The sequence below is a fragment of the Heloderma suspectum genome, chromosome 3 (genome assembly GCF_057233095.1).
Source record: "Heloderma suspectum isolate Gila_16-S chromosome 3, 16-S_ref, whole genome shotgun sequence".
NCBI lineage: Eukaryota > Metazoa > Chordata > Lepidosauria > Squamata > Helodermatidae > Heloderma > Heloderma suspectum.
Genome location: NC_139460.1, coordinates 315,109,550 through 315,134,141, shown reverse-complemented (window position 1 = coordinate 315,134,141; position 24,592 = coordinate 315,109,550). Strand labels below are relative to the sequence as shown.

At 44.1% G+C, this 24,592-nt stretch overlaps 2 protein-coding genes across 4 annotated transcripts in view; one reads left to right on the top strand and one right to left on the bottom strand.

Annotated features, from left to right (window-relative positions):
- The window catches only part of PEX5L (peroxisomal biogenesis factor 5 like), a 241,238-nt gene extending 236,888 nt beyond the window's left edge, over positions 1-4,350 (top strand). The window contains exon 14 of the mRNA XM_084842080.1: positions 4,083-4,350. Within this exon, the coding sequence (XP_084698206.1) occupies positions 4,083-4,287 (205 nt within the window). The 3' untranslated portion in view covers positions 4,288-4,350. The remainder of the gene's footprint in view (positions 1-4,082) is intronic.
- A 13,274-nt stretch (positions 4,351-17,624) lies between these two features.
- Positions 17,625-24,592, bottom strand: part of USP13 (ubiquitin specific peptidase 13) — a 144,244-nt gene continuing 137,276 nt past the window's right edge. For all 3 annotated transcript variants that reach the window (XM_084847557.1, XM_084847559.1, XM_084847558.1), the window contains one exon: positions 17,625-24,299. In XM_084847557.1, coding sequence (XP_084703683.1) covers positions 24,206-24,299 — 94 coding nt within the window. In that variant the 3' untranslated portion in view covers positions 17,625-24,205. The remainder of the gene's footprint in view (positions 24,300-24,592) is intronic.

Genomic DNA, 24,592 nt, shown 5'->3' with positions numbered 1-24,592 from the left:
CTGAGGGCTCTCAGTAGACCCCCTCCTTCAGTGAGGTGGCTCACGTGACACAACAACCCATCATGGCTTCATTTAGGTGCGAGGGCTGTCGTGTTGTGGCAGGTCCCCTTTTTGCATGGTGCCAGTGGGTGCCCGTTTGCTGTGGTTTGCCGTATTGTGCAGACCCGGCATCGTGGGTTGTTTGAGGGGCTAGACAACCCTCAGATAATCCCCAAACAAGCTATGGACTATTTGAGGGTTGTCTTCTCCCTCAAACAGCCCATGACACCAGGTTCCCATGACACTGCAAGCTATGAGCGTGCTGCCTCCACCGCTTGCATATTCAAAATGGTGGCCAGCGCACTCCGCTAAGCCCTGTGGGGAAACTAACCCATAGTGGCTTAGCATTACATGCAAAAGCCCCCATGTGTCCACCCTCTCACTACCTTTGTCACCAGCTGCTATTGCTCCTCATCCTTTTTCTCATCATTGCTACTACCACTTGCTTGCTTGACAGGTAGGGAGCCAGGGAGGAAATCGGTAGAGGCATCTACCGCTCCTCTTTTTCACCACCGTCTGAGCCAGAGTGAGAGGCAGGTGAACAAGCAGGTTGCAATGACGACAAGGAGCAACTCAACTCTAGGGGGCTCTTGTCGGTGGGCCCCTGCTGGAGTGTGGGTCCTTAGCAGTTACCCAACCATGCCCACACTATGCCCTGGGTACACATACCTGTTGCAGGTGTCTGGTTATATGTCATCATGGGCCTTGGTTTGACCTGACTAGGATACTTTTGGAGCAGGAGAAAAATCTTCCAGAATTGATCAGAGTTGAAGGCAGACAACAAACAAATAATATGTGTACTGTGGGCACTGATAGCTCTTTTGCTATCTCTCAGTCTCTGAAAAGATGCTGTCAGTCTCTGGGGAGCTCACCATGTTAATTCATGCTTGAGACCCTCAGCTTTAAATGTGAGGTGATGCTCTGATGTACTTATGCTGTGTGCATTATTCCCAGGCAACCCTCCCAACAAACTACATAACAGATACTTTAATAATGCATGTTTTTTTTCCTACGCAAGTCTCTCTCAGATCTTCCCATATAAGTTAAATCCATTCAGAATATCACCCATTCTCCCATAGATATTCAGATTTTAAAAATACTCATTAAAATGCAATTCAGAGGGTTTTGAGTTGAAGACAATTAGTTTACTGATATGATTTCCCAACAGAAGGGAACAAGATGAACTGACGGGAGACAAACAACAGGGTTTTATTTTCACAGAGCTAAATGTGCCATCACTTTCAGAAGTGCCGTTGTCCATCAGTTGCACAATCATCCTACTGTCATCTCTAATCATATTAGAGAATTTTATTTGTTCAGACCCCAGCTCATAATGAAAACCCTAATTTGATACACAGTACAAGGATTGTCTAGATCTAAAGAGTCATTGATCTTTAGAAGTATCAACCACTTGCATAAGGAACTTTTTTAATGTGGACACTGCATTGCAAAGGCACGTAAAAAAAAACCTTTTCAGTTAGAATCACAGAATTTGAGAGTTGGAAGGAACTTTGGAGATCATCTAGTCCAGCTCTTGCTCAGTGCAGTAATCTTGCACCTACATCATCCCTAACGTATAGATGTCCAGCATTTGCTAACACACCTGCAGTGAAAGAAACCCCACCACCTCCCAAGGCAGACTGTTCTACTGTCAAACAGTTTGATTCCATTAGGAAGTTCCTCCTAACATTTATTTATTTATTTTTATTTATTTATTATTAAATTTATTAATCGCCCATCTGGCTGGTCACCCAGCCACTCTGGGCGATGTACAACATACAATAAAAACAGTTTAAAACAATAAAATTCTACAATAAAAACATTTTCTAAAATACCCTAACCCACCCCAAATGCCTGCCTGAACAACAACGTTTTTAATGCATGACGGAAGCTCATTAAAGAGGGGGCATGACGGAGTTCCCTAGGGAGGGAGTTCCACAGAGTGGGGGCCACCACAGAAAAGGTGGTGGCCTCGTCCCCACCAGTCTAGCTGTCCTGGCTGATGGGACAGAGAGAAGGCCATCCGAGGCTGATCTTGTTAAGCGGCCTGTCTGGTGCTGCTGGAGGCGCTCCTTAAGATAGGCTGGGCCGGAACCATATGGGGTTTTAAAGGTCAAAACCAACACCTTGAATTTGGCCCGGAAAACAACTGGTAACCAGTGCAACTCCTTCACCGCTGGAGTGATGTGATCTCGTCGGCGGCTGCCTTTAATCAGGCGAGCCGCCGCGTTCTGTATCAGCTGCAGTTTCCGAACCGTCTTCAAGGGTAACCCCACGTAGAGCGCATTACAGTAGTCTAAACGAGAGGAGACCAGGGCATGTACTACCGATGGGAGCAGATGGTCGGGAAGGAAGGGGCGCAGCCGCCGTATCAGATGGAGTTGATACAGCGCTGTCCGGCTCACAGCTGACACCTGAGCCTCCATGGACAGCTGGGAGTCCAAAATGACCCCCAGGCTGCGGACCTGGTCTTTCAAGGGTAGCCGTACCCCATTCAACACCAGGTCAACATCCCCCAGCCTCCTCTTGTCTCCCACCAAAAGTACCTCAGTCTTGTCAGGGTTCAGCTTCAGCTTATTCCTCCCCATCCAGCCATTCAACTTCTCCAGACATTTGGACAGGGATTCTACGGATTCTTCATTTAGCTGAAATCTGCTTCTCTGCAATTTCCACCCATTGATTCCAGTCTTGCCCTCTGCAGCAGCAGAGAACACGTTTGCTCCATCTTGAATGTGACAGACCTTCAGATTTTTCAAGACAGCTATCAGGAATCCCCCCATATCTTCTCTTCTCCAGGCTAAGACATACATAGCTCTTTCAATTGTTCCTCATGGCACTGTATGTATAATCTGTTGCTGTGGGCAATAGTTGAAATCATCTCTGATTTTTGGTCCTGCTTAAAAAACCTACTAAACCTGTTTGACCCAATCTTGGAAGATAGCAAGAGAAAATGAATGATTGTCTTCACCACAGGCAACAATGGCTCTAGCTGTCAACTTCTCTCCAAAACCATTTTCCGTCTCCAACATAAGAAAGAATTTAACAGTCAATCTCTAAGTGTGAGCTCCTCTGTCCACCAAGGTCAGTGGGACTTATTTCCTAGTAAGTGTGCTTAGGATTGTCGCTAGAGATGTATGAATTTTGTTAAATCCATTACGTCTGTGTTTTGCAGTTTGTCCAGTGTCTTTTATTCCATCATCTGCTCATTGACATAATCAGATTTTTTAAAATCATGATTTCATTCTACTCGTCCTAATTCACAGTAGCAAATGTGCTAATCTGCATTAGTTAACTAACGAATGAGGGCTGGCCCATTTGGGCAAGTGCATATTAGTGCTAATGAGTATTAGCGCTAATGTGAATTAGCACCACCCACCCAAGTCCACGGAATCCACATGACTCAGAAAAAGCTGGTTCACTGCAGAATCTGCAGGTTGAATTCATAGGAATCCGAACTCATGTCTCCAATATTCCTAAGGAATTGTAACCTACGCCTTAGGGAGGAAAAAAGTTGCCTTCAACTCAAAATATACTGGGTTGTATTTCATGGATTATAGGGCTGTGGGAGGGCACTGAATATTTCCAAGCAATTGTGTGATGCTTTCAGTGGTTTGTCTTACATGAGAAGACTGTGTCAGGAAATATATAAACATGAGAATGTATTAATTATTTATTATTAACATTTATATGTCACTTCATCTGCTAAAAAGCCATCAAGGTGGTGTACAACCATTTAAAATATCAAAACCTCAACACAATGAAAATGTACATTAAAACCAGTAAAAAAATATATTAAAACAACACATTTTAAAAGGCTAAATTACAAAAATGTGTCTTCATGTTCTTTCTAAAGGCCAAGAGAGTACGGGACAATTGTAGTTCGTGAGGGATAACATTCCTTAGTTTGGGGGCAATGCAGGAGAAAGCCCAGCTTTCTCTTGTGAATACTAACGTTTATTAATTAGATTTTGCTGCTTGGGATTCTGAGGTTGCAGAAGTGTGGGTCCCAGTTTTTACATGTTTGATTCTCTTCCACACCACAGAGAGGCAGTCAGCAATTTCCTCACAGCTCTCAATTTGCAAAGAAAGAGTCGGAATCAACAGCATGTTCCTCACCCTGCGATTTCAGGTAATATCTGGGCAGCTCTTCGGATCGCTTTGTCTATGATGGACCAGCCAGAACTTTTTCAGGCTGCTAATATAGGTGACCTAGATGTTCTATTAAAAGCTTTCAGCATTGAGCCCTAACACACACACACACACACTCTCACTCAGATACACACACACACACACATACACACAAGCCCTCTCAAAAAAAGAAAAGGAAACCAACTCATTCTATACAGGAATGCAAATGTCATGAAGTTCCCAAATTGAACAAAGACAACCTGGACACTTTCCAGCAGAAAGGGTTCTGCGGGATTCTACTCGATCTCCAAAAAGAAGTTAAAAAGCACAAAACTTTGTAAATATCACTTCACTCCCATGCTCATGATGGATTCCAGTGAACAGCTACCAACGTGCACATGGGAGTTGGATGAAACAACCTCACCTGAATATTCCTTGCGACATGCACCTGTATAAAGAAATAATGTTTTAAACATCATGGTGTAGTGGCAAGAGTGTTGGACTAGGAGCTGGGAGATCCGGGTTCTAGTCCCCACTCGGCCATGGAATCTCACTGGGTGACTTGGGGCCAGTCACAGACTCTCAGCCCAACCCACCTCACAGGGTTGTTGTTGTGAGGATAAAATGGAGAGGAGGAGGATAATGTAAGCCGCCTTGGGTTCCTTGCAAGAGGAAAAAAGGCGGGGTATAAATGCAATCAATCAATCAATCAATCAATGCTACATATGCCTAAGAGCACACAGAAAATGATGTTTGGCAGTGTTTCCTACGGCAGTCTTCCCCAGCCTGCTGCCCTCCAGATGTATTGGACTGCAACACCCATCTTTCCCAGCCAGTATCTATTTATTTTTTTATTTATTGTATTTTTATCCCGCTCCTCAGCCACAAAAGGCTCCTGGAGCAGCTTACAATCAATGAGCGAAGAAGACAGTCCTTGCCCGCAGGCTTGCAATCTAAAAAAGACACGACACACAAGGAAAAGGCAATGGGAAGGGAAGAGGGAGAAGTACTTCAAACCTCAGTATGGCCATGCTAGTTGGGGATGATGGCTGTTGAAGTCCTGGAGAGCACCAGGTTGGAGAAGTCTGCGAAGGAGCCTACAGATCTGTTGGATCTGCTGCCCGTGAAACATAGTATCTGTGGGGAGCATGGATGGCTCTCCTCAAAGTCCAGTTCCCACAAATAACACCATCAGTACGTGCATGTTAGTGTAGCTGTGCTTTCCCCATCAGTAGATTGAGCTGGCAACCATCTAGGGCTTAATGTCAAGTGAGCTGGATTCTTATTCTGGAGTCTGATCTCGTGAAGCCCTCCAAGGCAGAGATCTCATGAGATTCAGGAAGAATTCTGCACATGGAAAATGTGCGGGTCAAACCATATATATATATATATATATATATATATATATATATATATATCTGTGTTGTGCAAACATAAGTTGCAATTTGCACTAGGGGCTGGGGTAGGTGTGAGTAGGGCTGGCCCTAACTGGGAGCGCCGCCACCCCTTCCCCCTTTCTGGATTCACCCCTTGTCTCACAAAACCCCATGCCCAGTTACTTCTGAGAGCTAGCCTGTTGCAGGGCTTTTGCTTTGCAGCCATCTCTTTTCAGCACTTCTGCAGGATTGTGGTGGTGGAACCCATTTGTCATTTCACAGCAATGCTGGAATGTACTTGAAAACACTTCTGAGATGACCCCCCAAAGTGGTCAGGGGGTGTTTTATGCAGTTGCTAGGCAACTGCAACAGACTTCCTTCCCCTCCATCCCAACAAGTGAACAGGTCTGGCATGACCAGATCGAGGCAGCAGGGTTGTCCAGCAGCTGGCTGCACAGTGCCCTGGGCAGGTATCTGCTGTGCCTGCCAAACCCTGTTTTGAGCAGAGCTCACACGTTAACTAGAATCTATGAATGTATATGCACTTTAATCAAGCTTTTTTGCTTATATTTCTAAGGGGAAATATGCCACGCTTTTAAGCTTTTTTTACTTGAGCAGCAAAAGATGCAGATTCAGCCTTGTGGGCGTAAAGGGCCAAATCAGGACCGTTCGACACGAGGCAGAGCTTTCTTCTAGGCAACTGTTTAAAAATGCCAGTGGAAGGAAGAAATTACAGTCGGGTATGGAGAGGATATGCATGGCTGTTAATGGGAGGCAAATGTCAGCACTGAAAGAACATACATCTGTTCCCTCGCCCTTCCACGAGAAAATGAGCAGATGGGTGCAGCTCCTCCTTTAGCAAAGAGAAAAGAAAAGCTTCAACAGATGTGAAAACTGGTTGAGACTGGTTGCAAAATTCTCCTCCATCCTTGATGGGTATGAGATTGAACCTTAAATCTTCTGTCAGTGCTTAGAGGTGCTAGAAATGGTCACAATCCACCAGGAAGTGAGTAAATAAGCCCCATGTAAAATGAATAGGAGCCATCAGGCATGAGAACAGAGCTCTGTTGCTTTCAGTGGGGCTCACACAGGAGATTTCCAGATCCATTGAGCCCCAAGGCAATAAAGTGCCACAAGCAACCACCCCGTTAATTCCTATTGATTTCAGAAGTAGAAGACAGAATTGTTCTAGGTGTTTAGTTGAAGCCTGAGTAGGACATAATTCTTCAAGTATCATAGACTGAAGAACGATGTCCCCATACATCATACATCCAACGTGAGGGAATCACATACATGCAAGATGGATGATCAGGATGGTATCGAGACGTTCTTTTTTTTAAATTACCAATATTTTTAATATTCTAAAACAAACTATGAACAAAAGCAATTACAGGAAAATGGCATGCAGTGTTTCACATAGAAGAATCAAACACAGGGTATCGGTTGCAATTCTTGAAGCCTGACATGTGCGTGCTTGCGTGCTTGCTTGTCTGTTCTGGTTTAACAGCATGGTTTGTTATGTCGCATTGGCTTGGCAAGGCAGCAGAGTCCTCAGTCCCATGCCGAACATTAATAATTTGCTGGTATAGCAAATCTCCAGATTGAGAAGCCAAATTGGAGAACATTTCCTAAATGTAATGATGTTATATTAATTATACCTCAAAACTCTGTCCATAAATGTTACCTTATGGTGAAAGTTTCCTCTAAACGCAGCCCTTGGCTAGTGAGTCATTCCCTCTATTTCTGACGTTCAGGCTGTGAGTGCTGTTGCGTATGTGGCCAAAATGGTATCATCCGTGAACAAGTGGGAGGTATTAGCAGGCTTGGGGGAACCCCAAGCTTTCCAGAAGTACAAAAAGTCCTTGTGCAAGGGGGGCCCCCCTGAGGAAGAACCCCCAAACAGCCCCATGTGAACTGTGCATGCACAGTTGGCCACAGAATACTGGCTATTGGGGGAAGTGGAATACAGTGGAGTGTGTGGAACAGGGTGACTGGAACCACTCCCCACTTCCAAGACCCACTTGTTTTCACTCAGTTCAAGGCCCCATAAGAATTGGTCTTGCTGGATTAGACCAAAGGTTCATCTAGGCCAGAGATGGGCAACTTGTATCCCTATAACTCCCATCATCCCTCACCATTGGCTAGGGCTGATGGGAGTTGTAGGCCAAAACATCTGGAGGGCCACAAGTTGCCCACCCCCGATCTGGGTCAGGGCTCTTATCTCCAACACCAGCTAGTCATATGGCCCTGGCAAGTGCATAAATGGGGTATGAAGCTAAAGAGTCTTCTCCTAGTGGTCATCCCGGGAATTAGATGCTGAAAGCTATAGAGCTCCTGAATGTGAAGATTCCATCCCACTGTCATAGCGAATGGACATCAGTAGACGTACATACAAGATTATCCATCCTCTATCTATCCAGCAACAAGACAAGTGTATTGGGGGGGGGGGGGACTATTCAGTAGTAATAAGCTGAGATATTACACAGTCAGCAATAAAACTGTAGCTGTAAATGCTCCAATCCATCTTGCTGCTTTATTTCTCTCTGCATGCAATGATGTTATAATGCTATCAATGCATGTTTGGTGGAAACGGCCATGTATTTTGATGGCTTCCAAACAAACACTTCTGCTGCCTCTTTTATTGCTCACAAAGTTAAGGGGCAACAATTCATTGGCAAGACTGAAAGTTGTTTGGAACAGCTTGCTATCGAATACCAGATTGGTAGGTAAGTGGGGTAAAAAAAAAAAGCCCTGCATTGATGGGCAGTGCTTGGAGCCAACTGGATGTTCTCCTGCGTCAGCCCTGTTGAAATAGACAGGAGTTGCGCAAGAACTCAGCCGTCTGGATCGAACTACATGTGATGTTCAGCACACCACTTCAGGTGGTGCGTCTCTTTTTCAAACTGCAAAGAACCATGGGAAGGAGGGGGTGATTTTCGTCAGGACTGTGGACAGGCAGTTAACCCTTCCCCACAATGAACATTGAACAGTGAACAATGAACATTGCTCCCCGACAGTTACCCCAGGAGAGCAGCTCCCATGGGCTCTCCCAGTTTTAGTTTGTAAAAGATGCACACTATTTGAAGTGACATGTTTAGCATCATGTGTGGTCAAAAGTATGGGTAAGCCTGGCTCAGGGTCCTGGGAGGTGGGGAGGAATTCGACACATGGCTGCAATTTTTGGCAGCAGCCAAAGCATCGCACATAGGTCCACCGTTTGTGGCCCTCGGCAATTGCTGCTTCCTGTTATTCTGGCAGACTAATTAAAAAGCAGCCTCACTATTTCAACAGAGCCGTCTGTTCCTATCATTTCAAATCCTCCTTTTAATTTTTTGTGTGAAACAAGCCCATTTCCTAAGCTTTGGTTTTCTTCTTTCCCACTGAAGTCACTATTTTTATGGCTAGCTGAAATATATAAATTGATGTTTCTCTCTCTCTCTCTCTCTATATATATATATATACACACACACACACACACACACACACACACACATTTTAAAGGTTATTTTTTTCTAATAGTAGTAAAAGTTTGTAAAACAAAAAATGAGAAAAAATATTTTGAAGAAACACATAGCCTCAGGTATCAGCATATTGCATGCAGCCATATTTACCAGCTAAATGCACGCTACCGGTATAATGCATGAAACAAGGTAATAACAACCTGTTCAATGCAAATGGAAGCTGTGCATAACTTAATGGTTTAACTAGGCATTAAGAGGACAAAATCAGTATGCCAAGCAGCAGTTTGCTTTCATTGAATAAGTGGGCTTGAAAGACATGCGAAGTTGGTTAAAAAGTCTTTTAAAAAGGGGAATGAGTTATGTTACTTTAGCTGGTGTATAAGAACCACACAGATGGCAAGAAACAGGCCTTGGGCCTGCCCTATCATTAGGTAGAGCTAGGTGACCACCTCAGGTAGCAACTTTTGGAAGCCATTAAAGGATGGCGAACCACCAGTTATTACATTTTAGCTGCCAAATTGGGGTCTGGCCACCATTTTGGATTTTCCACCTCAGGCACCAAATGGTCTTGGGTCTGCTCTGATCTGTTTCTCCCAGGCCCCTTGCTCTTCTGCATGGGTCAGGAACCAGGGCAGAGGATAAGACTGCAGACTTTACAGAGGTTGAGGTCAAGACTACCAAGAACAAAGGAAACAAAAGTGGGATCCATCAGATATTTCCATTGTGAGGGTGGAGGGTTAACGTTTAGCTGGACGTAGGATTCACTAGACTTACAGTCTTTTGTTGACACAGAACGCAGTAGCTGAGGAGGATGCCAAAGGCCTGGCATGCTAGGAGTAGCCACTTTTGAACTGAACTTATAGCTGAGCCTTTAACAGCTGCTTCATTTGCAGCAATTTGCAGGTGATTGTGTTTATGAGCATAGGAAGCTGCTTTATACCATTGGTCCATCCACCCCAGTCTTGTCAACACTGTCAGTGGCTCTCCAGGGTTTCAGGCAACAGTTTTCCCCAGCCCTACCTGGAGATCCAGGGATTGAACCTGAGGCCTTCTGCACGAAAAGCAGGTGCTCTGGGCTGAGCCATGGCCCCTTGCATCCCATGAAAACAAAAGAAGCTGCCTTATACCAGGCAAAACTATTTGTCCATCTACCCAATATTGTCTATTCTGGTTGGCAACGGGTCTCCAGGGCCTTGGGCAGGGAGTGTCTTTCACATTACTGGCCATGTATGTGCTCTTCCACACTGAGCTTTGGGATCTCCCTTTAGCTTAACCTGCTAGTTCCTACAGATCAGACAGCTGTTAGGCACTAGGCCAGGTTGGTTATTTTTTAGCCAGTCAGCAACCCTGTTACAGGACCCTGTTGCCAGGCCAAAACAATGGGAAGCTGGAAACGTGGTACTACCCAACTCATGACTGAGGCCTTTGCATGTTGCCCCTCAGTTCACCTACCTCTTTTCACAAAATCCAGAGATGCCCAATAAAAACTAGCTCCATCAGCCAGAAGGGAAGGGAAGCTACTTTGCAGCTGAATAGCAGGGCCAGAATAATTTCGGTTAAGTATGCCGGACAAATAATCCTAATCAGACTGTTGTATGCAAAGCACACTCATTCTGCTGTAGTGTTATTCTCGGTGAAAGCACGCATCTTCACATGTGCTCTCTGTTTCCCTCCTTTAAAGGAGGAGTGAGCAGAAGGAAAATCGGGATCTACTGGTAATTCTTTGGGGGATTTGCACCAGATCAGCAAGGGTTACTGATTAAGGGCCCAATCCTATGCATGTTTAGTCAGCATGGCTGGCTAGGGGATGCTGAGAGTTGTAGGACTTATTTCTGTCTAAATATGCATAGGACTGCGCCCTAAGAATAGCAAGAAAAAGTAAAAAAAGCCACCCACTCCTCTCTGCCATGGCTAGCCATGTGCTAATTGCTCATTTCGTAGCCTCCGTGCTGTTTTGGAATTTTGTATTAGACTCCCTGAAATGAAGTAATTCGGATATACATTAGTACTTGCATATGCAGGTCATCCCACTGTATGGCTTTTGGGGTGCAGACAGAAAACTAGCTCCACTCCTTGAGCCACCATTTTGCATCTGGCAGCTATTGTTTTACACCTGACTCCAGTTGGTAGATCTCAGTGGTCTAGTAAATCAAAAACGAGATCCCACAAGGCTGAGGCTTGCCCACCTCTTCTTGAATGCATTCCCTTCAGCTTAAAATGTGGCAGCTATTCCTTCCTAAGAATTTCCACCTTTCCAAGTGTATAGAAAAAAGTAGTGTACTAGTAGCTTGTACAAGCTGAAGAACACAGTTACCATGCAAGTCATGCCACATAGTACAGGGGTACAGAACCCCAGGCTCAGGGGACACATCCAGCTGGCTGGGGGTCCCCAGAAAGCCCAGCCCCTTCCCTGTCCCATCCCTCAACCCCCAGTTATTTGGTGGTTTCCCAGCAGTTCTTCCCCCTTCTAAAATGCTTCTCCTAAGGCTTATTTATTGGCAGTAAGAGCTTTAAACTAAAGTATGCTGGTAATTTTGGCTGTGCCCCTTTGCCTTTGGCCACACCCACCACTGGAATGCAGCCCCAAAGAGCTTCTCTGAAATTGAATTTGGCTCTTGGGCTGAAAGAGGTTCTGCACCCCTGACATCGCAGGACTAATGTTAGGAACATGAACCACTCATGCATTTAAGACTATCTCCATGAATACAGGGAGAGGAAGTAGACTTCAAGTAGTGTGACATATAGGTCAGAGCAGCTTTCCTCAGCCTGGTGCACTCCAGATGTTTTGGACTATAACTCCCAGGATTCCTGACCATTAGCCATGCTGGGTGGGGCTGATAGGAGTTGAAGACCAAAACATTTGGAAGGCACCAGGTTGGGAAACTTGGGGGCAGAGGATCTCCCAGATTATAGCAGAGCATCCAGATTCCGCATCCATCAGTTCAGCACTTCAAAACAGAGAGTAAAGTTAGCTTGCACCTTGTTTATACTATGAACTCATCATCGTTTCCTCCAAGAACGGTGTGGTTTGCAAGTGTTGACGCCAATAAGATATCTAGCTCCTTCACTGATCTACAACCCCACTGGATTATTTTGTGGGAGGTAAGGGAACCATGACGTTTAACCTAGCTTAAGCTATTGTGTAGAGATGCCAGTCATCGCTGGAGCTGATACGTCAAGAACCGTAGACACCAATGTACAATCAGCCACTTTGACAGATATAGGCAAATTGGCAGGTTCATACGTTGAATAAGAACAAGCCAGATGCAGGATTGTTGTCTCACGGAGAGATCCACACAGAGAGATTCTAGAGCAGCTTCCCCAATCTGGTGCCCTCCAGATGTTTTAGGCTACAGTTCCCATCAGCTCCAGGCAGCAATGGTCAGGGGTGATAGAAGCAGTCCAAAATATCTGGGGGGCGGTAGGTTGAGGAAGGCAATTCTAAAGGCTATGCAAGTCTGTGCCAAGGGGTGCGAATGACTAGCACAAAGGCACTTAAATATGGAGGGAGAGAAAAGGAGTGTGTATGAGGGTGAGAAAATAAGGTTCTTCAATCAGTCTGAGCATTTCACTAAGAGCGTGTGTGTGCACGTGTGCGCAGACACGCACTTACATTCACACACCTAATGTAGAGATGGGACTGAGGTCATGATGCTCTAGGGCATTATCAGTACTCTCTTCCCCACCCCATCTTCTCTATGGGAAGAAAATAATGAGTAAAGGCAGGTTCATATATTTATGTTCATCACTGGAGCATCAAGCAGTGGCTTACACCTGGGAAGAAACTATCACAGTTCCAACACCACAGACAGAGCTTTCATTTCATCTCAAGCAAAAGACTTTTTACCACAACCTGTGGAGGCGGTGCACATGTTCAGCTGCAAGTCATGGGCTGATGAGGCAACTGAGTGATGCCCATGCATGTATGAATCTGCCGCAGTCCTAGCTCTGCAAACACGAATCTGTGGCTCAGATGCTTTTGAAAGACCTTGGCCTTAATATGCTTTCTCTTCCTCTGTTTGCATAATTTCCTCTGTTTGCAATAATGTTTGCATCATGGGTGGACTGAAGATTGCATTTGATGTTAGCAGCTTTTTAAAATACCTGTACTCTTTATCAATTGTAAATTTAGGGGAAATGTTTATAAATATACAAATATATTTTATATATCAAATATAAGATATCTAGATAAAACTAAAAGCATATATAGTTTTGAACAGATTCTTGTGCTGCCTCTGCTACATGATGTAGAAAATTTGCAGTTCTATCTATTATTATCAAGTTTGGAGCATTCTTTAAAGCCCAAGTACATCAATGAGAGGAAAACCTTTGGGCAGCCTTCCCCAGCCATGTGCTGTCCAGCTGTTTTGGACCACAACTCCCAACATTCCTGGCCATTGGCCATGCTGGCTAGGGCTGCTGGGAGTTGAAGTCCAAAACATCTGGAGGGCACCAGGTTGAGGAAGGCAGCCTTAGGATCTGCCCTTATTTACATCTCAGTGGAGAATTCACTGTGTGTAGGTACCAATCGTGCAAATATTCACAAATTACTTGGAACAATTATTGTACCAAATTGGGGTGGGGGAGCTGAGAAAGGTAATCAGTGAGCCCCAAGTAATCTTATTGTCATGCAATAGGGAGACCATATGGCCTACTTTACAATCTTCTATTTAAAGGGCTGTCTCTTTCAAGGCATCTTGTATTTGAAGGGCTGTCTGGTCCAAGCTAGGCCTTGAAGTTAGTGATCCACACCTGGACAACAGACTGAGCAGGCATACAGCTCCCCTGGTCACAGTCTTTCCCATTATGGAGTGATACATTATCCATTTAAGGGCACAATCCTATGGACTGCACCCTTGCTGCTCAGATGCCCCCGAACTTGGAGGCTTCCGTGATTCCTATGCCCTGTCCAGCTGAAGCTGGCAGGGTGGGAGGAATGGTGGAGGTGATCTTTGCCTCCCCGCCCTCCGATCTCCTTTATTTTCGCTAGACAGGCTTTTATCCTGGCCTCTCCGGTCTCCTCCCCTCCCCATCCACTAGAACACCCCCTTTTCCGACCTTGGAGAGGCAGCTGGCGCAGTTCTCTCTGCACCAGCTGCAAGGGGGCAGAAGCAGATCTCCAATTCCCTCTTCCAAGGTTAGAGTGCTGTCTCCGACCTCGGAAGTGATTTTACAAGCCATCCTATGGTCCCTGGGACACTCGCCCAGAGACCATAGGATTGCTGTCTCTGTTATAATGATTCTTTCTAAATGTGCATCTGTTCATGTCAATTAGCACATGCACAATTTATGCAAATGTGTGTACTCTTTCCTTCTCTTTTTTGGAGATGTGTAGGTGGCCACGCTATCATGCATTCTTATATACTGATAGTAAACTCATTCTCAGAATGTGGATCCTTATGTGGCCAAAGTTGCACCATCCCTACACAAGAGGAAAAGGTTCAAAAAAAGGCTTGAGGGAATCCCAAGGTTTGCAGAAATACAAAAGAAATATTGGTGGAGAAAAACCCTATGGGCGGGACCCCAAAACAGCTTAGTGAGGACTGAGCATGTGTAGTGGGCATGGTATGCTGACTGCTGGGTGGGGGGTGGGATGGAGTCTCCTAGAAGACAGCACCCTCAAAAGAAGCACTCCATACCTCAGCATGGTTTTGCAGATCCCATCTGTTTTCCTGTAATCCTAAACCCTTGTCACTTCCTGACATTAGCTGCCAGAGTGGAACCCAATGGTTAGTGTTTTCCTCCTCGGACAGGTCACTTCTTGCCCCACTTTGCTGGCAACTGCAACTTTTCAAAATGGCCCCATCTCTCTTTCCCATATGGAAGGGAACATGGCCAACTCACATGATATAGTCACCTCCAATCATCAACCAGGCCATTGTCTCTTGCAGAACTGATCCTTTGCTTGCCAATTCTCAACAGCTTATGTCAGACCTACACAGTGAATTTAAATCTACATTGAGTCCAACTCTTCCAGTTTAAATAGTAGACAACCCATGGGTTTGTAGTCATCTTCAGCTTTTCCCTTCAAAGCATTACATGCACAGCTCTCAGTACTGACCCTGCCCAGTTTGTGAATAGTAACCACCATGATTCATTTTATTAGTCACTTTTGTACCTGAAATAGGTACTCAACATAACTTATAATTTGAAAAAATCAGGTATTAAAAGAATTAAGAGGCTGACTAAAAGTAACGCAAAAGACTTTAGCTTTGTTTGGGCGGAACTGCATGCTATGAGCAATGTGGCAATGCTGCTGAAAACAGAATCATTCTGTTGAATTCTTCCCCGAGACGTATGATTTTTCTCACCTCATGACCTCATCATGTTGTACATTTTCCCTGTTCCAGTAAACTGGGGCATAGAATCATAGAATAGTAGGGTTGGAAGGGGCCTACAAGGCCATCGAGTCCATCCCTCCTCAATACAGGAATCCAGGTCAGAGCATCCCTGACAGATGGCTGTCCAGCCTCGTCTTGAATGCCTCCAGTGTGGGAGAGCCCACCACCTCCCTAGGTAATTGGTTCCATTGTCGTATTGCTCTAACCGTCAGGAATTTTTCCTGATGTTCAGCCGGAATCTGGCTTCCTGGAACTTGAGCCCATTATTCCGTGTCCTGCACTCTGGGATGATCGAAAAGAGATCCTGGCCTTCCTCTCTGTGACCTTTCAAGTACTTGAAGAGCTCTATCCTATCTCCCCTTGGTCTTCTCTTCTCAAGGCTAAACATGCCCAGTTCTTTCAGTCTCTCTTCATAGGGCTTGGTTTCCAGTCCCCTGATCATCTTTGTTGCCCTCCTCTGAACCCTTTCCAGTTTGTCTGCATCCTTAAAATGTGGTGCCCAGAACTGGACACAGTACTCCAGATGAGGCCTAACCAGTGCTGAGTAGAGGGGAACTACTTCCTGGGATTTGGAAGCTATGCTTCTATGAACGCAGCCCAAAACAGCATTGGCCTTTTTTGCAGCCACATCACATTGTTGGCTCATATTCAGCTTATGATCGACAACGATGCCAAGATCCTTCTCGCTTGTAGTGTTGCTGAGCCACGTATCCCCCATCTTGAAACTGTGCATTTGGTTTCTTTTTCCTAGGTGCAGAACTTGGCATTGATCCCTATTAAATGTCATTCTGTTGTTTTCTGCTCAGGCAAGGAAAATACACACAACGCAACAATGTCACAGCAGGTGTAAGTGATCCTTTACACTTTAAGGGGAACAACACAACACTGGGATATCAGTTTTGGCAGCATTCCAACATTGTGTGTAAAATGCACATTTTACACACAGCACCCTTACACAGCATGTGTAAAAAGGCAAAACTACATGTGATGTTATTCATGCTTTTTAAAAAGTGTGCTTAAACTGGCTTCTTCTATTCTGAAGAAAAGGCAGCCGCTGGGCCCCTATCTGGAAGGTGCTCCTGTTCCTGCCAACCTTCTCCCCACCACACGCACACAACTGCTATTTGCACCCCAAGGTGCTATTAGCAGCCAGAGGGGGCAATGTTCAAGAGGAAACTAATGCTGCACCCTGATCGGGATGGAGAGCACAATCCAAATAGGGGCTGTGGCTTTTTCTTTAAACTGGCTGGGAATGATGGAATTGCAGCCCCGCACATCTGGAGCGTACCGGGTTGGGGAATGCTGCTTTAAAATAAAAGTGACAAGTTTAAGCACATTTTTTTTAAAAAAAGGGAATAATGTAACAACTACTTGGAGAAAGCGTTCATAATACGATTGTTGCCAAAACTGAAGCTTTGTCTGAAAGCGTCTCAATTCCAAATTATAAGGTATTTGAAGGTACGGTTGGGGCATAATATTGCATTCCATAGACTCCATTAGGTCCAAAATTTTGAAGATGGAAGACAAATATCAGCATGTCTTTGCAGGATTGGCACCTTACAATACAATAAAGCCCTATGTCTTAATGTTTACATTCATTTTCAAATGTTCAAAACAAACCCAGTCTGGGATAATCTCTAAGCAAATAAGGGGTTTAAGGTTAGTCTCCAAACAAACAACTTTGCCTCTATATATTTAGTGCATTATTAGCTGCATATAATAGTTAAATAAACACAGTTCTATAGTTTACTGAAGCTTTAAAGTGACGTTTTTGTGCTCTGCTCTTTAACGTAACTTACACTTTTAACTTGGAACTGTATGTATATTTAGTGTGATTAATTTATAAGGCTAATAAGATTTGCAGAGCACCACAGTACATGTATTTTTGTATGGTAATGGAAGCATGCCTTCCTTTGATTCTTTTTCCACTTATTAAATTGTATTTATTTTCCAGTATTTATATAAAATTGTGCAATTTTTAAATATGTCTTAAAAATAAACTTTCGTCTGTGGCTTCAAGTTAATTGCCAGTTGGAGATTTATCTGACCTACTTCTGCTAGGGGGGAAGGGGATTTCCTTAGTACCCAAAGTGAATTTGTTTTTGTTTATTTTTATTTAGTTAATTCTTTTAAGAAGCATTTGAAATTTGCTCTTGCACTATCCTCTCCCCCAAGCAATGCCCAGGATTTTATGGAAAACTCAACCATGTCAAATCACTTGGAAATAGCGACCACAAATAGAAGACACTCCAAATCAGTGTGAGTTTGTTTTGTTTTTTAATTCAAAACAGTTGCAACAATATCTCATTCATATCCCTTCTTGTGGCAGGCAAATCCTCTCCTAAACATGAATAGTGTTTCAAGCGAACAATTCTGAGCAGTGCAAAACTCATCGAAATTGCGAACACCCCCAGGATACAGTAGTTGACCTTAAGTGGTGGGAAAGGACTTGTATAATGATCCAATCCAGTTTGAGGAGCAGGGAAGGAAGGGAAGGTGTGGCTAAAGATGAAATTAAAAGGCACATCCAGTTCTACCACAATTTTGCATAGTCATTCAGTGCCTCAGAATTCAGAAAAAGTAGCAAAACTGCCAGAAAGTTGAAAAACTAAAGGTATAAGTTGGAGATCTAATGTGAAATATCGCAATTGGCATCTAATACATTTGTCTTGCAAGTCTGTAACACAACAGGCCAGTTCAGAAGCTTTAAAATACTCCACGTTCATAGTAACAAGTGCTTCTTCCCAGTGGGGATTGGCATAAGTACAGTTTTTGTTTGGCACCCATGTTGAGTAAGATGTGACTTTCTCCATGAGCCACTCTATGTAGAGGATTTTAAACCATCTGAATCTTGCCAGTGTTAACTTCAGAAACTCATGCCATGAGCTAGTAATCTTGTCAGTGCATTAAATGTGGAAATGTTCTCCTGAAGTAGGTTATCTATGGAAATTTCCTGTGGAGAGCCCCAGATGTATTACAACAGAAATGAAGGATTCGACTCATAGGGTTTTCCTCCAGAACAGATGCTCATAACCAATTGAGATACAAGTTTTATGCACGTGTGTCTGCTTGTTGGATCACTCCAACAAATTGCCCTGAGTGTACCAAATGTTAAACCATCATTAATGGGATTAAATGTATCACCGATTATCATCACATGGCTGGCAAGTAAGAGTAACTCCACGAAAATCGATGCAATTAATATCAACAAGGAACAAACTGGAGGGAACTGGAACCAGTTTCTGTGTTCAATACGGTTTGATTCTTTGTCATTCAGATATTATCCACGCTTTGTTCTCCAGCTTGGCACCAGCCACTGGGATAAGAATGATGAAAACAAATGGAAAATAATATTTTGAAAAATTGGGAGTTTTTTTCCTCCTCAGTTTGCACATGCAAAATAACTTCCTCTTGCTGTAATAAAACAACCTCGTAGCAAAACTTAGAAATTAAAAAAGCCTTTTTACCCATTGTCAAACCTAATCAAAAAACAGAATCAAAGAGGACCTTAGTTCAAGAGGACACTAGTCTCTGCACATAATCCACTGGGGCAATTTTTCTATAGAAGCTCCATTGAAATGCTCTTTCACTTCTCCCATTCATGTCAATGGCACTTGTGTAGGAGAACAGCCCAGCAGACTGAGCCTAGCTCTAAAAGGGTTTTGGTAGTGGGTGGAGCAAACTTACAGTAGCCTTTTCATTACAATATAATGTCTTACCACATACTCTAAAACTATGAAACATGGTAACATAATGATTTCAGTGATATTTTAAGTAGAGAGAGAATATTTTCAGTCAACATCTGTCAGCAAAGTGGACATAAAGCCTGGATCATTTAGGCACCCATGAGCCAAAGATTCCTCTTCTTTTGCACAGATGGTCTAGAACAGGGGTATGAAATGGAGGGAGGAACATATTTGCCAAATACTGATGTCAGGGTGGACACTGAGCCCATAGAATCCCAGAGTAGTTCTGATTCTGAGGAAGAGCAGTCGCTCCTGGGAGAGGAGCACGCTCCTCTTTCCCAGGACCAACAGCTGACGGAGATTCCTCCCACCAGCATTCCTAGTTTAGTTAGCAGTCCAGGGAGTGACCAGGCACAGATAGCAGACTTGGTGGATGCACGACGCAGATGCAGAGAGCGGCGCCAGATGGAGGGCGCGGAAAGGAGGCGAAGTGCCAGGTTGGCGCGCAAACAATGGCTGCGCCCAGAGGCTCCAAGGGAAATGGGGAGGGACTCTCCCTAGTCCTTAAGTTCAGGGGTCTGCCAGTAATTCCCTTTCAAATGGGAACCAACTGTTCCAACTTAGGGCATAGGTACTGTGCTGCTCAGATCTAGTTGCAATCGGTATAGTTGTTAAGTTATAAAAGAAGAATAAAGCTTTGAAAGGAATTCCTTTGTCTGTGTCTGGACTTGACTACTGGTTTAGACAGAGAGAGACCTCCAAGGAGCCCTTGACAACTACATGCTTCAGGTGCACATGTATTCCTTAGAAATGTCAATTCAACATTGATAAGACGCTCCTGTCCCAACGAGTGACCATAATGGGCAAGGGGTAAAAAGCCACTGTTACCAACTGCACAGAGGGGGATAGGACTAAATATCCTCCATGAGCAATGGGCTACAAGGGACCCCCCATTGGGGGAAAGAAGACAACCAAATCTCACATAAGTAAAGATCTCAAACTGACCCCCTCCCAAACCACAATTTGCCACATTTCCAGAGGGAAAGAACATTTTCAAGTGTTAACACTTAGCTGAAAGCCCCTAGGCCAACCTCGTTGAGTTGGACCACAACTCCAAGCATCCCTGTTGTGCCTCTGTTTGGGATGGAGGAGGACACGGAACGCCTCAGCCTGAGAGTGTTTGGGGAGGTGTGTCGCACACGGGCAGGTGGAAGACAGCTACAGCTCGAGCCAGCTGGCCTCACTTATCAATCAGCCTCTGCATAAAAGACAAGACTCAAACCCAGTTAAGGTGCTAGAAGCAACTGTTGATGCTCATCCATCGCAGAAAACATTCCTGCCAGCTTCTGGGCCCAGCTCTGACTATTCTTGAACCCAGAGTGACTCCGACTATTCTTCAGCACGTCCCTATATCTGGTTTTGTTTTCCTTGGCTTTGGACTGATACTTTTGGTTTCTTGACCTTGGGTTATTTAATGACTAACACTAGCTGCTACTTATCGCTCAACTCGAGCCATTTACAACGATCCCCCAGCAGACACAACTGGAGGGCACCAGGTTGGGGGAAGCTGTAACCCCAGATGTGTATAAGGCTGTAACCCCAGATGTGTATAAGGGCAGCGCTCTCAGGTCTCCCTGCCCTGTTTTCAGTAGGCATGGACATAAAGTTTGCCATATAGGAGCTACTGCCCTTCCACCACACCCACAATGCCAATGCAGTGGGGAGAAAATATATTTTAAAAGGAATCTTGCCTTCATCCTCAAAAGCCACACACTTATTATTAGTTTTATTCATTATATAGCAATAGGCCAAATGAGGACTTGAGTTCGGGTCACAGGCCTTGTGTGCACCATCTTATTCTAAAACAATGGCACAATCCACCAAAATACCCCTCTGAAACCTGTTACAATGAAGGGTGATTTGACAACGGGAGTAACCTGTACTCTTGCAGAGATCCCATTTCACTTCCACAGGGTTTACCCAGAAAACATTCCCAGTGTTTTCAAGGTTGTCTGCACCTATGATTTATGGGTAAACAGGGTTTACCCAGAAAACATTCCCAATGTGTCCAAGGTTGTCTGCACCTATGATTCATAGATTCCAGGCTCCACCATGATATATGAGCCTGTTAATTCCACACAGTGTTCAGAATAGGAAGATGATATAAACAATAAGCATGTCGTGGAGAAGTTGGGGATTTGGAGGAAATGCACTTGAACAAGCAGTCTTGACAGCCACTGAATGTTGCTCTGTTCATTTTTCTACTCTGTGTCCATTTGGCACCACGATCCCAAGCCCTTCTTAAACAAAACTGCACAGGTGGATGGTGTGGCAATTTGCACTAAAAGGAATTCAGAAATCAACGCAATGAGTGCGTGTCTGACAGATAACAGCCAGAGGAATTTTTAAACACCAGTGCCTGACCTTCTTAGCCACAAGGACTGTTTTCTTATGTGCTGGATTATTAAGCTTTATAACATTCATATCCACCAACACCCCTCTTTCCCTCTCTCTCTCTCTCTCTCTCTCTCTCTCTCACTCACTCTCTCTCTCTCTCTCTCTCTCACACACACACACACACACACACACACGGGTATTTTAGATAAAAGCATCTTAGCTTAGCTTGCAGAGTTCCCATTATTTTCATCTAAATGCAAGAAGGCAGATCACACCTGCTTCTAACTAGCCCTTTAGGTCACAAGGTGGAAGGAAAGGCCACCTTGCTTCATTTTCTGAGGCAGAAGAGATCTTATTTAAATAAAATGAAATAGGAACACAGTAAGACAAACCCAGGCTCTGAAGAAACTACCAGAATCAGATTAATTTTCCTGCAAATCACACACGTTAGATAACAGCAAGACGCAGAAGATCAGCCAGCAGGTTTTGTACTGCGTTCTTAATGACTGGGAAGACATAACTGAAGAAAGTCCCAGACTAAGTGGTGAGAGATCAGCATTCTAATATGCCTGTAGCAGCGCTATAAGTGAGAAATGGTATGCGTGTGTGTGTGGTGGAGCAGAGGAGGGGGAAGAGAAATATGCCCTAAGATATAGGTTCTGGATTCCCCACTGACAGTATTTTTGTACTGGAATGCCTCATTCTGCCTTGTCTGGCTGTTGATTTCAAGAACCTGACTTGATACACAAGGCCTTAAGCACCAGCATGTTTCCCTCCAATGATACTGACTTCAAGAATAAATAGCAACAACTCAGACCTTTCCATGTAAGAGCTGTGTGCATCGCATCGCATCACACACACACACACTTGAATGCACTATTAATGGCTCCTGAAGTTACTGGCAAATGGAGCTTGTCATTTTACTGAAGGATACATCTACACTTTATTCAGGTTTGCTTGCTAATTTCCATGGTAGCAGCTGAATTTGCTTGATCCAGTTCATTAAGCATCACATTATTCACCCTTGCAAATGCCCTATCAAGTGGTTCAACCGTGACAAGAAAAATATAAGAAAACAAATTTCTCAGGCCCATGAATTCACATAATTGAGACCAAAATTAAAACCCCTTGTAAAGACATTAACAAGTTCAGAAAGACAATCTGAGAAAGAAAAATGGGGAATGGAGGCTTTTAGAAAGAGTGACCTGAGAATGGAAACATCACATGACTGATTCCTTTGCAAACTGTTGATAGGTCAATATGGTTAAAAAAAAAATTTTTTAAAGATCAACTCATCTGCAGATTTACCAAGCTATATCCTCCACCAAGGAAAGAAATTTTAAATAACTGAACCACCTTCATTAGAAAGCAGGACAGTGTGTGCATAATTGCCAGAAAGTCATTTATTCCTGGAGTGTCAGTGCCAAGGAAGGATAGATTTTTTTAAGCTTCTCCTTAAAGGGCCACTTCCCCCATTTTTAAAATCCTTTGTGGGAAGTGTGTAATAGGCATTCTTGAGTAGCATAAAACTGGAAGGAAACTGAAAAAATAAACAAGTGCAACTTCGGTCCAGGGAAGTTCTGCCATAATGGCTGCGCAAAATGGCTTGAGTGTGGCAAGGAATTCCCACCTGACCCACAACAATTGCATGCTCTCACCATGTGACACTTCCCCATCACACTCCACATTTCTGCAAACCTCGGGGGCTCCATGTTCCTGTGTCTGGTGGGGCAGGGGAAGAAGGCACAACAAGAACTAGTCACAAGGTGAGTACTTGCAAACTTTATGAAGCAGTAGGGTAGTGCTTGTCGTGGGTCTCCATGCGGTATGCTCCAGCCCTTACTTGCAACCCATGACTAACTGAGGAGGAAAAACAACCAAACTGCAGTTTGCTGAGCCACAGCCCCACGTGAGCTCTGCTGCCCACCCAAAGCTCTTGCATGTGAAAGTGTTTATCTTGCAATAGGAGGAGCCGATATACACACATACAAGTGTGCATACTAATCGACAGAAATGAATGAAATGAGCACTTTCTTATAAAGGGATCTCTGAACCATCAGCAATTGCTGGGTCAAGGCACAGAAATACAAGGCATGTTTTCAAACCAACCAAAACACCCATTACAAAAAAAAGAACATCCAAATTTTCCGTTTGGCAACACTGCAAGCTCCCTTAGCTTCAGTAATTAACCTTAATTTCAAGCACTGAAATCCACAGAATATCCTGGGCTATTACATTGTGAGATATGTAGATCTATTCTTTTTTTTTCTAACCATGGAGATACAGAGCTCACAGCTGAGCAACTTTGTACGCCAGCAAACAGATCCTTTGCCAAAAATTTAATCACTTCCATCCAGGACAGTGGTGAACTCCCCAATCAAAGGCAGTGGCTGGCTACCATCACCGATTCCAGAACAATCTTTCAGGGTCAAAACTGAGCTGCAAGGTATGAAGTGGGTTCTTCAGAGTTTGGAAGCAGCCTCGTCTTCTCCTTGTTGCAAACTCCACCAGTGATCAGAACGGTCTTAAGGTCTCCGCAAAATGTGTATAAATTTTAAAATCCTACAATGCATCGTGACCTAACTGAGAATTTCTCCACTGAAGTTTAAGAAGGCATCAAATAACCAATCCTGATGTAAGCTATAAATAGTAACCAAATGTTTTCCTTTTTGCTTTCTTTCTTTTTTGGCAGTCCAAAGGCTTTGCTTGTTCGAAATGATTTTTGGGCAGAATAAAAAGGCTTATGGCTTCTTAAGGCCAAGGGACATAACTGAGGCCTAACTCGGTATCCTGCGGTAAAAGTAAATATATCCAAGCTCTCTGGGTGGTTGCTCAGAGGCACAGACTTTAAGGTCATTGTAGATCACCCACCTGAAGAGACAGGGAGAGGGAAAAGGAAGAAAGAGACAGTGAGGCTCATGAAAGCTAAACCCAATACCCAATCCTAAGGAGTACCTATGAAGGTTGATGCCATCCACCTGGTCAGAATCCTGTTCTTAGCATCCTGTTCTGTCAGGACTATTAGCCTTGGCAGTTCCCACATATGAGCACTCTTGGAATACCTGAGGGCAGCCCCTTGGTTTACAGCTAAGCTCTGCTCGAGCAGAGGCACCATTTGTCAGGACAGGCCAGCTATGCCACCCCAAGTGGAGGTGCCAGTTCTC